At 40.0% G+C, this 16,488-nt stretch overlaps 2 protein-coding genes across 2 annotated transcripts in view; one reads left to right on the plus strand and one right to left on the minus strand.

Moving 5' to 3' along the window:
- Positions 1 to 3,010, plus strand: part of LOC145406904 (uncharacterized) — a 4,018-nt gene extending 1,008 nt beyond the window's left edge. The window contains exons 3-4 of the mRNA XM_080278013.1: positions 648 to 829; positions 2,462 to 3,010. Coding sequence (XP_080134139.1) covers positions 648 to 829; positions 2,462 to 2,665 — 386 coding nt within the window. The 3' untranslated portion in view covers positions 2,666 to 3,010. The remainder of the gene's footprint in view (positions 1 to 647; positions 830 to 2,461) is intronic.
- Positions 3,011 to 12,162: 9,152 nt separating this feature from the next.
- The window catches only part of LOC145400220 (uncharacterized), a 46,479-nt gene continuing 42,153 nt past the window's right edge, over positions 12,163 to 16,488 (minus strand). The window contains exon 12 of the mRNA XM_080272767.1: positions 12,163 to 13,747. Within this exon, the coding sequence (XP_080128893.1) occupies positions 13,583 to 13,747 (165 nt within the window). The 3' untranslated portion in view covers positions 12,163 to 13,582. The remainder of the gene's footprint in view (positions 13,748 to 16,488) is intronic.

The following is a 16,488-nucleotide window of genomic DNA, read 5'->3' on the forward strand; positions in this document are numbered from 1 at the left end:
CAACCAGGCACCCATCTACTGAACCATCCATCCATCCTTTCGTGCAATCGCCCATCCATTAAACCAGTTAGCCATCCTTCCACCCACCCACACACCCATTAACCACCCCGCTAGCTAATTCATGCATCCATCCTCACCGATCACATCTACCCACTGCTGTGTCCATATCAACGAACATTACGAAGGATTCAACACTGAGCAGTTTATGCTCTTGTATTTAATGGCGATTCTCACTTAGCCTAATGCAATTCATCATCCGTTTAACTTGCTTTTTAACTTCGGGAGGTTTCAATATTTATCAGTTTAAAATTTTTTGTTGCTGCAAAGACTTTCGGTAACCAAGACCAACTCCTGCAGATCCAGAAAACTAACCAAATATGCTCAGTTACAGATAAAAACACACTGTTATTACTGACCTGTCCTCTTACGAGCTTAATGACTGGTAAAAGCTCAATAATAACCAAGTTGTCTAACCCTGACCACAATATATAAAAAAAAAAATTACAACAACTACATCATATACATCTCCCCCCCCCCTTCGGCTCATTCTTGGTCCAGAAATCAGGATTAAAAAATAAACAAATAAATAAACTATGACGAAATAAGTTCTAGACACAGGTGGTAATCGTGAACTTTCCACCACGCAGGGTTCAACGTGGAGACAGTGGATTACAAGAACATTAGCTTCACTGTGTGGGACGTGGGAGGTCAGGAGAGGCTAAGGCCGCTATGGAGGCACTATTATGTCAACACCTCAGCCATCATTTACGTGGTGGACTCCAATGACCCGCAGCGAGTCGCGGAGGCCAGGGAGGAACTGGATCTGGTGGTGAGTGGAAATGGGGATCGTTCTGTACCACTGCTTATGCTTCACCCTTACGACGTCAGCTTATTTTATGCTTGCAACGTCTAGATGTATTAATGTTTTGCTGACTCAAGAAGTTATTGTAATTCTCTCTCTCTGGTTATCCCACTCCTGCGTTATCCTCAATGTTATCTCTCTACTCCAAACTACCTCATTTTCTATCCATCCATCTATCAATAAATCTATCTCAGGTTCTCATCCCTCTTGTATCTCCAAACGATGATATGCAAGTTGAAACTTTGCCCTACGGCGTTCGATTGAAGCCTACCCATTACTAACCCTTTTACATTTAGAGGCCCTCCTGAAGCAAAGCATATAACAGTAGGATATTGCAAGAATATAACAAAGAGTGCCAACATTTCCAGGGCAATGTAGGATGCTTACACACACACACACACACACACACACACACACACACACACACACACACACACACAAAGAAATGATTATCATTAACCCTACAAATGTTGGCAAATATTATGGACTTGTACTGGCACGTATCACTAAATAACCGCATGGTTTGATCTTTGACCTCACGAAACCCTGTGAAAGGTCATTAAAAAGTGTCTGGGGATATTTGCCCAATGAACAACTGTACAAATTTCAACCAGTGAAGATACAAAAGAGCGGCAACAAACTGAAAAAATTCGAAAGAAATAAAAAGAAAAACTGAGTAACTTCAATAGGTGTCCACCACACTGTGAAACCATAAATATACACCATCACAATGAAGCAGTTAACATTAAGTCTTTTTATATAGAGCCACTTACCACATTCAAAGTCAAATTCCGTTTTCCATTCTGTAACCGCCTCTGTCAATATCACATGCTGTATTCTGACTGTTTTCCCCCTCGCTATATACAGCATAAACTACTACTGCCACCAATCTGATTTTACATTATTAGTGCTACCTCCAGACGATCTTATTTAATTTAGGAAAGTGTAGGAATCTAGAATAAAAAGATTATACTCGGCGGGCTTTTCATATCGTAAGGAATAAGCAACCGTATAATAATAAGGAGTCTAATTAGCTGCATCGCGTCACTGTTAGGTTATGCCCTCTAGGTTGTCTGACTGGCTGATCTCTTCTCATACTGGACATTCGTGGACATTATGCCAACTCCACGAATCTTCAGAGTCTGAAAAGCCACCAATATCGACCCTAGTAGACCTAACATATCAGCAGAGCTACGGTATGTAACTGTGACCTAGCCTAACCCTAGGCACTGCAATTTACTACAATGTCTTGTTTGCTCACATTACGCAAAGGCCGCGGAGAGACGGAAGCGATAATCTTCTATAAGACTCACTAATACAATTCCAATCCAGTTCCCACGACACCAACCACCCAGTGTTAATAATACCGGTACTTAACCTCCCATTACCAATGCGTCCACTAACAACCCTTCTCTTGCCCCTGCTGAAGATATAATTAACTCCTGCAATTAACATCCCTCTACCACCCACTGCAGCTCACCCACTAACACCCTTCTCTTTATCCCACGTGTTACTTTAACTAATGTAGACTAATCACTAATTAGCCTCACTATGTTAACCACTATCATGTCCACTAAGTTATCTCCTCTCCTGTCGCAGCTGGAGAACCCTGAGGTGAGTGGGTGTCCGCTGCTGGTGGTGGCCAACAAACAGGACCTGCCTCACGCCGTGTCGGTGAACCACATCACAGAGTCTCTCCGCCTGAGATCCATGAACAGACCATGGCACGTCCAACCCACCTGTGCAATCAACTCGGAGGGCATATATGAAGCGCTGGACTGGCTGGCCGCTAAACTAACATAACTACCCATCACAAATAGTTATGGTGGCAACTTTCAGTACGTCCTACCAACAATGACTCATTTCTCTCTTGCACTCTTACACCATCCCGGACTATATCTCCTCAAAAGTTCTCCCATCTCAGACCTTCTCCTCTATCTCTACACCTAAATTTTTCAAAAATCCCTGAAAGCTCCCCACCACACCGATCACCACCACTTCGCACCGCCAATTCCCAGGTTTTCCATCCTTATCGGCTGTTGTTGATGATGATCAACCCGGGTCTGTCTGGCCTAGCAGATGGGTTTGTAAGGATAAAATGCTGAAATGGTCCAGACATTTCCAACATCGTCATTCACACAGCAGCAGGAAGCTTGAAGATACAACTCAGAAAATAACGTTATCTTAGAAAACATGAGTACGTGATTAAGAAGGTTATAGTTGTGTATGTAGTACATATTTTAAGAAGACATGCTATCCAATGATCTCGACAATATCAACTTAAGTCTACTAGATATACGGTACATATATTATACTCGTAGTTATATACCGATAGGTTTAAGTCAATTGTACGTACGTAGGTTTTGTTTTGCTTTTATCTGGCAAGGGTTAACTTGACTCTAACATCATTAATTATATTTTACAGCTTAATGGGTAGGTCTCAATTACTACATTAATTATATTTTACAGCTTTATGGGTAGGTCTCAATTACTGCATTAATTATATATTACAGCTTAAAGGGTAGGTCTCAATTACTGCATTAATTATATTTTACAGCTTAAGGAGTAGTCTCAATTAAGGATCAACGTCGGGTGAACACATTTCACTAAGAGAAACAACCCCCTCTGAAGCATTTATGTCACAATCCACTTCCAACAAACGCCTTACAATTAACAAATGGATCCTTTGTTCACTGTAGCAAATGGTCTCGTCGTCGTGGGACAGTTTCATTCGTATCAACATGTTAACTAGTTTAGTGTATTATGCACAAGGATATTTTGTGCACCGCCCTGAATATACTTTTAATAAATGGATTTATAACTGTACTTCAGTAAACCAAAAAGCAAGCTGAACTGTTTTAATTTCCTAACCAATGGTGTACACACACACACACACACACACACACACACACACACACAGCTAAGTGTTGTTTCTGAAGGTTTGAGAAGACTTTTGTGTCCCTCTCCTGTAAGTATATGGCGGCTTAGATATCGACTGGTAACTAGGCTAAGCAAAAACACAAATGAGAAAACTAATGACAAACGTTACTCTGCGTTGTTGAGAAAGTGCTGACGGGACCCCATGAGCCAGACGCTAGTTTTTTTATTTTTATACGTCCCGAAACCTTCACTCACTCGGGAAAGCTCTCTCGTACTGAAGAGGGTCATGACTGTAACACATCCTGTTCTAAAAGTTTCTCCTAAACTGAATTACATCGTAGTAAGATAAGAATAAACAAAATACACAACCACAGCGCAAGGATTACCTAATGCGGGCGTGGTTATTTGACACACCCCTGACAACTAGCGGAATAATACAGGGTGGTCCATACATAGCGCTACACTTGAAACTAACCTGGCGATACCTTTTGTGTTGTAGGGACGGCTCAGTCTGCTGGTGCGGATGTGTGTATACCAGTGGGAGTAGGAAATGAATAAAGGATGCAAGATACACATCGACTGCGATGACCGTGCACGATAAATCGCCGAGCGGCGTGTAGGAGGAGCGTTGTAATACAGACCATCCTGTACATATTTCTTACATCAACATGCTGGCATGAAGAGCAGGAAGAAAAAAGAGGATTATGGAATGTGGACAGGTGCACAAATGTTTACTGTACTTGCTGGACGAGTGAGTGATTCTGAAATGAGGGATAATGGGCGTTTAGCTGGGTATGTTGATTGTGAAAGGAGGTGCTTAACCCTTTCATGACGCGACAACTCCTCATGATTTTATTTAGCTAAGAATGAGGCACCGAAGTTTCAGTGTTAATATTGGTACTAATTACCCTGTCATGGCTGCAAACTCTCTTATTCTCTTCATGGAGGAGAAACGATACGGGGTATACTGTATATTTACTCTTACGGGCGAACACGAGACCAATGTAACGAACTGGTCAACAGATGGCATTTTGGTCGCTGGTGTGTCGTCTGTTTGTTTACAAAAGTTGACAGACGGGATGCGTGGGGGCGTGGCGGAAAAATAAACATAGGCTCCAACCGCTGGACACCGCTGCGTTGTTTGTGGGAAAAACAGACGAACTGGAACGAACCTACTGTTTCTTTTCCTCCCAAAGGACAAAAAGAGGTAAGTAAAACAGATGTGACAAACTATTATGTATAAACAAGTATGCCACGGTCAGAAATGTAGGAGCAAATTAGGATGTCACATCAGCTGAAATTGGACCTCCGCACGTTCCATATGTCTAAGAGAGAAATCTGTAAATATTACAGTACTAAGCTCCATTACATATATGATAAAGGTTACGCTGGGCATTGATATGGGGCATGCGAACTTGCTGAGGTAATACTGCTACATTCGCAACGCTGGACATTATTTACCAGCCTCACATGATCAGTACCGGTATTTATTAACAATATTCAAAAATTTTGCCCTTTTTTTGTGAAAATGACAGTGAAGATATGAAGCATCTATTATTAAATGATATTACTCGTAGACCGATAACGGGAAATTACTATTACAGGCAGGAAGGAACCATGAAATGAAATAGCCACAAATTTCCTAAACTACATATATATATATATATATATATATATATATATATATATATATATATATATATATATATATATACACACACACACACACACACACACACACGTGCGCGCGCCCGCGTGCATGTATGTATGTACCGGATGTCAATATCAATATATATATATATATATATATATATATATATATATATATATATATATTGTGATCAAATAAATGAAAAATTATAATATAATAATTATTCATATCAAGTAATTGAGGCTGACAAGGCAAATGGTAAAGGACGCGAGTGAATAGGCAAATATACTGCACATTCAGACGTATAGGTTACTGACCTTCATTACGATGATCCTGTTTATTTTACTGTTGCTACTTCCAGGCGAATTTCATCCACGTGTACGTCAGTTCAGATCACCGAACGTCTGAATTGCCGATTTTGCATGAACAAGTACCTGTATGTGATCTGCCCAAGGTACTGGATATTATGAAGTGGTTGAAACTAACTTGTGTTTTCTTCATGATTTGGGAATAGTCGTGTAGAAAACCGCACTTTTGAGTATATATATATATATATATATATATATATATATATATATATATATACACATATATATATATATATATATATATATATATATATATATATATATATATATATATTAACCACTTGATTTTGGTGACGTCATATTGCATATTCTTAGTGCGTCCAGTCGATTTTAATCAGCTCTGGACAGCCACCTAGCAAAAGAACCACCGCCACCACCACCACCAGGATAAATTTTCACAACTGGAGGGTTTAGATACAACCTTCATTAACCCCTTCACTGCAGGGCGTCTCCTCTAAGCTGCATAAAATCGTCTAGTGGCAAGATGGATTAAAAAGACGTCATCGGTTTGAAGGGGTTATCTCCTTCACTCCGGTGACATTTTGTGCCTTATTCTTGATACGACCAAACTATTTTAATCCTGCTTTGGCGAGACTTCCAAGTGGAGTTAGATTTAGCACTAGCCTAGGCTAACCCCTTGAATTCGGTGATATATATTTTAGTTTAATTCACGTTACCTCCAGACGATTTTATTCGGCTATGAGGGGACTTTCGTAATGATGACGAGATCTACCTTTAACTGAAAAAAAAAAAAAATCTGATACGGATTCTAATTAAGTTCAATAAAATAGTCTAGACAGAAAGAACGGAAGCTGCAGTATCAGACTGAAGAACTTAATCAACCCCTTCAATAACAGATCTGTATAATATCGTCTGGAGTCACCAATAAAAATAATAATGCGTTAACTTACGGGAAAAAATCACCAAAATAAGCCTAGCTGAAATAACCACGTAAATTTTACCTGTATCACTTCCCTTCAGCTTCATGACGTAGGATCTGTTTTTATTCTCCCTACCGCCATACAACTTTATTCTGCTCTGGAGAGACCTTTGCACGTGAGAGATTAGATATATCCATCATTAACCCCTTCAGCAGCCTAAATGAGGTTTTTCCTGTTGAATACAATCGTCTGGAGACAGCAGGAATAAACATCATCGTAGTGGAGGTGACTACTATCGCCTACATCGTACTCACTATTTCTTTACTGTTGCTATCTCGTTTAACCCCCCCCCTCTCTCTCTCTCTCTCTCTCTCTCGTCCAATGACGTAATTATAATTTCGTTAGTCTTATAATAACCGGCATACTACCATTATACACTGAGATAGTCTATGTATCTATTGCCTGACGCCTCAATCCTGTAAGGGGTGGCCACAAACAAATCGCCTACATGTCGCCATGTCCCCCGCCATTTAACTGCCTTACTCTCAGCTCACACCCTTCTCTCATGTACACCTCTTCACTCCATCCCTCCATCTCATCCTTGGCCTCCCCCTCCCTCGACCCCCTCCACCTCACTCACATACACTCTCCTCGTCAGTCTCTCTATCTTCTCCACGTGGCCAAATCACCTCAACGTGTTCCTCCTAACGCTATCATATCCACACCAGAACGCACCTTCACCTCCTCATTTGCCAGTCCCTCTCCATGTGACTCCACATGCTCAATTCCACTGCTCTCACTCTAGACTTCTGTCCCTCCAACAATAAGCTTCACTTCCATACGCTAGAATTAGTATCACAGTACTGTTACGCAGCAACTTTGTCACTTCCATGCTCACTTCCCTGTTTCTTATCACTGCTTTCAAGGAACCAGCAACCTTTCTTCCTTGATGTACACTTTCAAGCATTTCACCCTCTAAACTTTCATCCTTACTCATCACACTACCCAAGTACTAAAGGCACTCACATTTTCCATTTCCTTCTCATCCAATCTCACTGTACTGTACATTCACTGACGACATTTATCTCGAAGACCATAACTTTACTCTTCCCTACATTCACCTTTAGATTCCGTTTCTTACACTCTCTCCCAAACTCATCCACCTAAGTCTTGCAGCTCCCCTTCGTCTTCACAACACAGTATCATCTGCAAACAACAGTACAGGGCGTTTCCAAACAGTGCCCTCTCTCATTAGGGCCACTCCAACATCCACTGCCTTACCTTGCAGCCTATCTGAAATAATGCTAATGTATATTTTCTTCATAAAATAATTAGTCTCACTCCTGTGTAATATCACTGTACAGTACACTATGATGCTAATGCTTAACTGTAAAATCATGAATGATCATTGTATACTGAATTAGTCTTAATGGGGGCACGGGTCGATGGTCTGATAATGCATGGGGTACTTGATGGGAAAAAGGTTGAGAATCCCTGGTTTTATATATAAATGATAGGTTAGGTTAGGTTAATCAAGATGGAAAAAATATCTGCTTTCGTTGGGGTAATTTAGGTCGGGCTGTTACGAAAATTCAGATTAGGTTTGGATACTGTGCACTAATAGTAGTGACTTGGATCAAAAATGTCGTTCCAAGATGGCGTCCATCTTCTGTCTTCGGCGCGTAAGATGGTGTTCGTTGTTTTCGGCGCCGTTTTGGATTGTAAACAGAGACCGCTTTTTACATGCTACTCACCACTTATAAAAAGCATCGGAACTTGAAAACGCACTAAAAATAAAATCAAAGAATCACAAGAAGGGCTTTAGTAGAGAGAAAAAATGAAAACTGTAAAATAAGGTGATTTACTGTCTCCCTGGAGACTACCTCTGGTAATGTAGGTTAAACTGGTGATTAACTAAGTTGCTAACTCGTGAATGTGGCTATGATATGCGAATTAGGAGGATTCGAACCAGCACTGTTAAGTACCTGGATAAAGCAGCTTTGCATCTGAGCTATCCAACTGGCTAAAGTTGTGAACTAGATCTAATAGGTTCGGTGAAATGGGTTAGGTGGTGAACTAGGTAAGTTTGCCACCAAAAATAATTGTTCACTCAACCTAAGCATTGCACTTCATTGCTGAATTTGATTGTAATACTGAATATAATATGAATATCTGGTTTACCCACTCGATTGTACTGTATCTCCTGGCCCTGCTGTAGACACTGAAAAGAATCTTCCATGTGACGATGCTACAGACACCAAAGAAATACTAATCAAATTCCTTCCATACATATCAATTTTACTACAACCGAAACTGCCAAATATGGGCAGACTTCAACCAATCAAATTCGATATAACTCAACTTTCTCAGCGTATTGATTTTCAGCCTACACATCTACCTTCCTGAATCTGCAGTCATGGTTCAATTAACAATGCCTTCAGCCTAAAACCCCGCACTGATGCTTCAAAACTAAATTGCCAAAAATAAAAAACATGCCCCCAGTATCAGGCGGGTATTTATGAGCTGCCAATCGTTTTTAAAGCTGATCAGTCTGCATTCGACATCTGAGTTAAGCTAGCAGTAAGACAGGCCACACGTTCCACGTTCGTCACCAGCTTCACATACCGTTAAACATTCGGGGTTTGCATTCACCTTTGCGAGTTCTTTAAAACAGCACACGGCTACGACTTTGCTGTAAGCATCATTTCCTTATTACTATTTGTTTTCGTAGGAACAAGGCATGGAATGATCCTGCGCTCTCATCTTTCCTGACAATACAAATAATCTACGACTAGGAAGTGATTATAAAATCTGTGAATCAACATCCTAGCTCTTAAACAGCCTTTCTTGCAAAACAATTATGACACGGAACTGATAGTTACTGAATCTGTGAATAAAGATCCTGACATGGAACTGGCAAAGAAACTGCATCCGTTTCAGACGGAAGACATTTCCCCCACCATCACGAACTTGGCTGGCTACAAAATAAAAAATTTTGCTGTCTCTCACTTACCTCAGCTACAGGGTGAACTTCCAGAAGATGCTGGTTATCTACTTAAACGTGTAATGTCTTTGGTGTACATGCTACTCGAGTAGCTAACTGTCCTCAACCTCCATAAAATCCACACAACCCAACCCTGCCGCGGCTGTATCTTCACTGACGCAGTGGCGCCGCCGCCGCGTCCGCGTGGGGCGGCGTGGCCGCCAGACAACCAGCCGAGGAGGATTCCGCATAACTCAAGTGACTTGAACTTAACACGAAATTGAATGTTCCTTTTATTGCCTTGGTTTGTATATTTTTATTCAGTAAAAAATTTGCACTGGTCATTTGTAATAGACTGTTTGATAAATAGTCCATGTTTATCTTAATTTTAAAGAAAATGAACCATGAGTAAACTATAAGGGTGTAGCCTCGAGTCCTGTCTATCCAGATCAGTGTTTCGTTTATTATTTCATCTCTGATTCGATGTCTGCTCGGTAAGTGATACATAGCTTCTATCGCAGTGTGTTCACGACCCATGAATGAAGCAAAAAACGCAGGTAGAAACAATATGCAGGTCCGATGTTTACAAACTTCCAGTGAACTCCCTATAAAAATAATCGTTTGCTTTTGCAGAAATGATAAGGAGAGACAAGTAGTGATTCTGTCCATGTCTCTTGTTCTCCATGCAAAACTAAACCTGCGTGAAGCGAGGGATTTGACCGTAAGTTTGTGAAATCCGGCTCTGCGTATGAACAGAGTGGTGGCTGAGGAAGGGAGTCATGTGAGCCGCCCCAGAAGCCCCACAAACCACACGTGACGTCATACGATACCGCCAGAACCGTGGTGCACATACGCACACGCCTTCACAAGGGCATTTATGTAAAGATACAATACAAGCATACCTGTTGCACACCAGGGCCCACGGATAAAAAAGAACAGTTTTCTCGAAGTAGATTTGCTTGTGCAGTAAAAGCAAGACGAATTTACAAAACCACAAATAATTGGTTTTTTTTTTTTTTTTTTTTTTTTTTTTTTTTACTATCCAGATGTTGAAATTCAGCACTGGGGACACTTCAGTCAGGAGAAATTTATCGGGGTAAAAAAAAAAAAAAAAAAAAACGGGGCAAGTTGGGGTAAAAGGTAACAGCCCTGCCAGCCTTTATCTGTTGCCTATTTTTTCTAATTTTTCATGTGGTGATGGGCCAACTTATACTCCATATTATGTGTTTGCAGATTTGCCCAACAGTGATTGGGTGCCAGGTTATGATCAAACGAAGATTTATTATTATTATTGGCTCATTTAACTTTTTTAGCATTTTTTGTTTAAGTAATGCCATTTCAGGTGCTTTGAATGCATTGCATTCATTCTGCTTTCAGGTGATCAGTGACAGTTGCCGTTAGGAGCCGAACCAAGTAACAGGACGTGCTTGCTTCGGTAACTCCAGTACAGATATGTAATTTTCTACCCCGGGTACAGACACCCTGAAGGGGTAATAAGAAAAAAAAAAAAAAATCTTATTGCAACTGAAAAACAACAAAGCAAAAAATACAACAAAACAACAGCGTGAGGTTCAACAAAGCTTCACATTGAAGATGAATTTCATGGAAAACAATACAATTATTTTTCTGAAGAAGCAGAAGTTTATGAATGCATAAAAAATGTAGTTAAGTTTAGATTTCCTTCTAAAAAGGCAAACCGTTAGAAGAATGTGAAGTTTGCATGGATCAGTCCAAACAAGTAAGATACCAGTACATATAAAAGACAGGAAAGCACTCAGACAGCGCATACCTCCGTCAGTGTCATTGCAGGATCCTGATCCTGATCTACACCCGCATTTATTTATTTATTGGCCGTATCGCACTCTTCCAGAAAATTTTACTAAAATTCATTGAGAACTTTTGAAAACTCTGTGTTGAAAAATAAGAAACACAAACAAGTGAATACATAACCTCCTCCAACTTCGTTGACGGAGATAAAACCTTCATAACCGAAATCATATATCCATGTTCAGAATGTATGCTGTATTTTTTTTTTTTTTCATCTAGTTATAGGTTATGTTTAAATGTGTTGTGCAAATAAATAAGGAAAATTCATGAGTTTTTGGAAGCTGTATTTCCATAGTTTCAGAGTTTTTATATTTTTGTTTACCCAGAGAGGGGTTATCATTTTCCCCATTCACCGGGGGGGGGGGGGGAATGCACATATTCTTTAAAATCTCAGGACTGAATGGTTGTAGAATTATCAATCATGTTTTAGGTTATGTACTCATTGCCATGTGATATCCAGTCTCCCCATTTGCTTTGAAACAGGATCAGTGAAGTAAAGTTAAGGCATTTTTATTATTATTATTATTTACCTCGGTTGATTATAGCTAAAGCCTTGATAGCCCCCATGACTCCCACAGACTTTTCCTAAGCTGGTGAAAATCGCCTGGAGGTATCAAGAATTTGACACCGGAATGAATAATTTAAACATGCAAAAGGTATAGGACAATATCATGATAATAAATGCACTATTATAGATTTTTATACTTTCTTTTTATTTATACACTTTTACAGAATATTTATTAGTGGGTTACTTGTATTCATATGACCCAAAATATTGTATACATGTGAAGGCTCATTCCGAGGATCTCTAGAAATATGTAAACATTAGGAAAAACACATAAAAGACGGAATATCACCTAACTCCAGGGAAGGAATTCGAAAGAAGGGGTAAACATTGGTGTCAGATGATATAGGAACTTCATAACTGCGAACAGAATGGTTCGAATGCCAACTATTTTGCAGAACAGAAATGTACATTTTATTCAGACAACCCGTGACATTCTAAAATTTTATTTAAATGATCCCAAATATAAGAAATTTGCTCAAATATTCCGATTTTCTTTCTTAAATTTGGTCAAACGATCCGCATTTCTGAAGTTTTGCTCAAACGGTCGGCAATTCTATAATTTTGTTCAAAAGATCCAAAATGTTACTGATGTACAAAGCTGTAGCTATTTTATGCCACAATGCTGTAATTGGGATAATTATCGAAGCAATTTAACAGTTTATTACAGTGGACCTAATATGGACCGATACTGATAAACATACAGTATATTAGTCATTTTTTGAGCACGCCACACAATATTCACAATAGGAACTACAGTAGTACATAATCCTTAGAAACCACATTCAAATTCGAAACTCACTGGAGCTGAAGATATCCACCAGAAAAACTCGAAGAGGCAGCCTTCAAGGAGCATTTTAAAAAATACCCTAACTCCCGTGTTCTATACAAGTCTTGTGTGTGTATTTAGTATAGCTGACTAGGGTAGAAGCAAAGGAAATAAAAATAAATCCATAAAAACAACTCCCGCACACATTATCAGTCTCGTGATATGCGTCTAAAAGTCCTGAAGCTACGGGGAGGAAAGTAATGGAATCTGTTAGGGGGAAATAAGCTACAACAACGTTCAGTAAAGCTCATGTATTTTGCAAATGGTCTTGTTAAATCGTGGGGAAAGAGAAAAGACGACCAATTGCTCAAACAAATGAAAGATATTATAGAGATGAAAATAATAACTGCCAAAACATTTCATTGAATTACAGACAGGAATTTTGTATTCGGGTAAGACCATCCAGTAGATGATGAAGTCATATTACAGAAGTTTAATGATTTTGTCAGTTTTGTCGTAGTTTCGTTTTATTTCACTTCTTTCGTTCCTTTGAGGAAAACGAAGTCGTACATGGCACTGTCACTCGAAGAGTCGCTTTCTTTAAAGTTTATATCTGGAAAAAAAAAAAAAATCGATAGCAAAAACCCTACCATCCTAGCTGCCAACGCTTGTATAAAAATTTGCCGTAAGACAAATCACCCATGAAATATTTTCGTTTTCTCTAATACCCAGCAGGCAGGTAACCGTTTTCCCTTACTATACTTCATGGGGTAACGCTGAAGGAAATCCCGTGCCTTTACTTCTTGGAGCGACCAAGAGCAAAGCCTGACCGTCCGATACGACATTCTGTGAGTGGGTTTCCACTGTATCCCTGAGGGCAGGAGCACACGGGCAGGTGGTTCTTCACATGGCAGTCAGCTAGGTCACCGCACACACTTCCTACCTCCGTCACGCAAGGGTTCTGTGCAGGGAAAAAAATAATAATGAATAAATAACTAAAGCAAATAATGAAAAGGGTCTGGGCGGGAAGAAAGGAATCAGGATTATTGCATATCTACTGCATGAAGGTCATTAAAACATAACCAGTATATCTAATCTTTCCTCAGAATAAAAAATAATGTAATCGATATTACATTCAAGTCCTGAATTGTACTTGAGGACCCGGATTTACTAACACCCCCTAAATACGGACATTCTTATGGCCAGTGTTAAGAGCGCTACGGATATTCCTTATGGTGGTATTTTCTGACAATTCTTTGGCTTTTGTGGGCTACGGCTTATCGTGGTCTGAGGTCAACGTCATTATGTCGTCACAAACCACCGCAGCCAATCACAGTTTACATGTGGAGCAAGGGGACGTCCCTTACTCTAAATGAAAACGACATGGATGCCTTGATTCTTGTCTTATCGCATTACACGTACAATTTACCCAATATAAGCATACTGCTGTGGTTTGGTTGTCTGTAACCTAAACTGTGTATAAATACTGTATATTACAGAATGGGTTAGTAAAAGAAGCTGTGACTGGCCTGTTAACCCGCCTCCGACTAAGCCACACTTCTCTCAGTTTACCAACCATAGGTCATCGCGGACAAAATTCTTCTGTCGCTGAAATCTAGGTAAAAACCTGTATTCTAGTAATAAATTTATGCTAGAGTTAAGTGGTTAATCAGAATCTAAGGTGGTAGTTCAACCTTGGAAATCTATAAGGAGACATGGGACCACCGTATTTTGCAGCTTTCATCGGTTCTTTCCTTCACCAGAACCCTTCATGAAGTTCTCTGAGTATTTTCTGAATGCTTTTTTCAAGTTTCAATGCTTCCCCCCCTCCCACATAAGTGAAAAACGTTTATTTATTTATTTATTTTGTTTTACAACCCCCAATGGAGCCAAAGTGACGGACGCCATTTGGACTGCCATTTTGGTAGAAAATTACTCATAATAGTGCAGATTTATTCAAACCTAACCGAAATTTTCCTTATTCAATTTATCTTAACCTAATACAACCTTTCCTATTTTATGATCACCTATCACTTATTATAAGCTTATCGTCCATGATAATTGATGGGTCGTCCTCATACTCGAAAACATACTTCTGTACACCTTTACGAAGTCACTGAATCAATTCGAAGGCAGGTAAACATTTTTTGTGAATACAGTACTAAAGAGGCGGTCGTATGTCTCCTTGTATATACTTCCTATTTTTAATGATATTGGACGAGGGCTTCTTATTCAGTTCTGCCCAACTAGTTAGCGTCTCAAAAAGTGTTCATCGTTCCTTTCAAATTTATGCTGCGTATCTCTGAACACAAATGCACAGCACAAAAGATGATCAACGAAAACGTCCCCTGTGGACAGTCTGCAGGTTTCATACTCTCTACATTCCTTAAAACCTCAAACGGTATTAGTGGTTAAATATAGCAATAATTTATGCAAGTACATTATTTATAAATCACAGCTAGATACTACGAAATGTTACGCTCTTTAGGGCTACGAATGACCATAAGGTGGCCTCGATCCTCCATGGGCCGCGATCCCCGTAACTGGCTGAAGTGTTTGATCCCACCGTTGCTGAGGTCTCATATCTGGGTGAGATAGAACTCTGTTCGTATCTTGGCTGCGAAAGTTTAGTAAATCCAGACCAGGCTGAAGAGGAGCTAGATCTCTATCCACATGTCTGGCTCATCCGAGAATCAAACTCGGGTTCATCCAAGTGCGAGCGCAAGTACTACACTATGCACCAGCGGCTCCCCCATTTAGTAGGAAAACTTGGTACTTGATTCTTGCTGGTCTATGAGGGTTCGTAACACCATTTCCTTACTGATTTACTTTCCGTAGTATAACTCTTGCATGCTAATCATATACAAGTGAATATACCCCGAAATACTCCTGGGTACCGTATAACACATCACTTTGTACCAGTAACATACTGTTAAGGATTTAGTAAGTGTAACAGAGGGACCAAGTACAAAAACGTGAGAGAAAGGGGGTGAATTATTATGAGAATGAGAGGCAGAATATGAGTGAGTATGAATTAATGAGACAGAATATGAGTGAGTATGAATTAATGAGACAGAATATGAGTGAGTATGAATTAATGAAAGACAGAATATGAGTGAGTATGAATTATGTGTGACAGTAACTTTTATGGCAGTGTGAGTATGTCTGCATGGGAAGGTATGAGTGCTAGAGTGAGTAAGAGTTTACCAGTGAGTGAGAAAGGAAGGGACCGTGAAATCAGGCGAGTGAATGTGAGATGAGTTGCCTAATCAAACACCCACTCACTCTCAGCATCCAAAACCACAGCAACCACTCATTCTCTACATATAAATGCCACCACCCGCAACCACTCACTGTACAGTACAATCACAGACTCTCACTGTCAACCACAACCACTAAACAACCACAACCACTCACTGGACAACCACAACCACTCACTGTGCAACCACAACCACTCACTGTGCAACCACAACCACTCACTGTGCAATCACAACCACTCACTGGACAACCACAACCACTCACTGGACAACCACAACCACTCACTGTACAATCACAACCACTCACTGTACAACCACTACCACTCACTATACAACCACAACCACAATCACTCACCGTACAACCACAACCATAAGCACTCACTGTACAATCACAACTACTCACTCACAGTACAACCACAACCACTCACCATACAACCACAACCAC

Source organism: Coenobita brevimanus, chromosome 1, assembly GCF_032717465.1.
Source record: "Coenobita brevimanus isolate Jiangsu-jjx chromosome 1, ASM3271746v2, whole genome shotgun sequence".
Classification (NCBI taxonomy): Eukaryota; Metazoa; Arthropoda; class Malacostraca; order Decapoda; family Coenobitidae; genus Coenobita; species Coenobita brevimanus.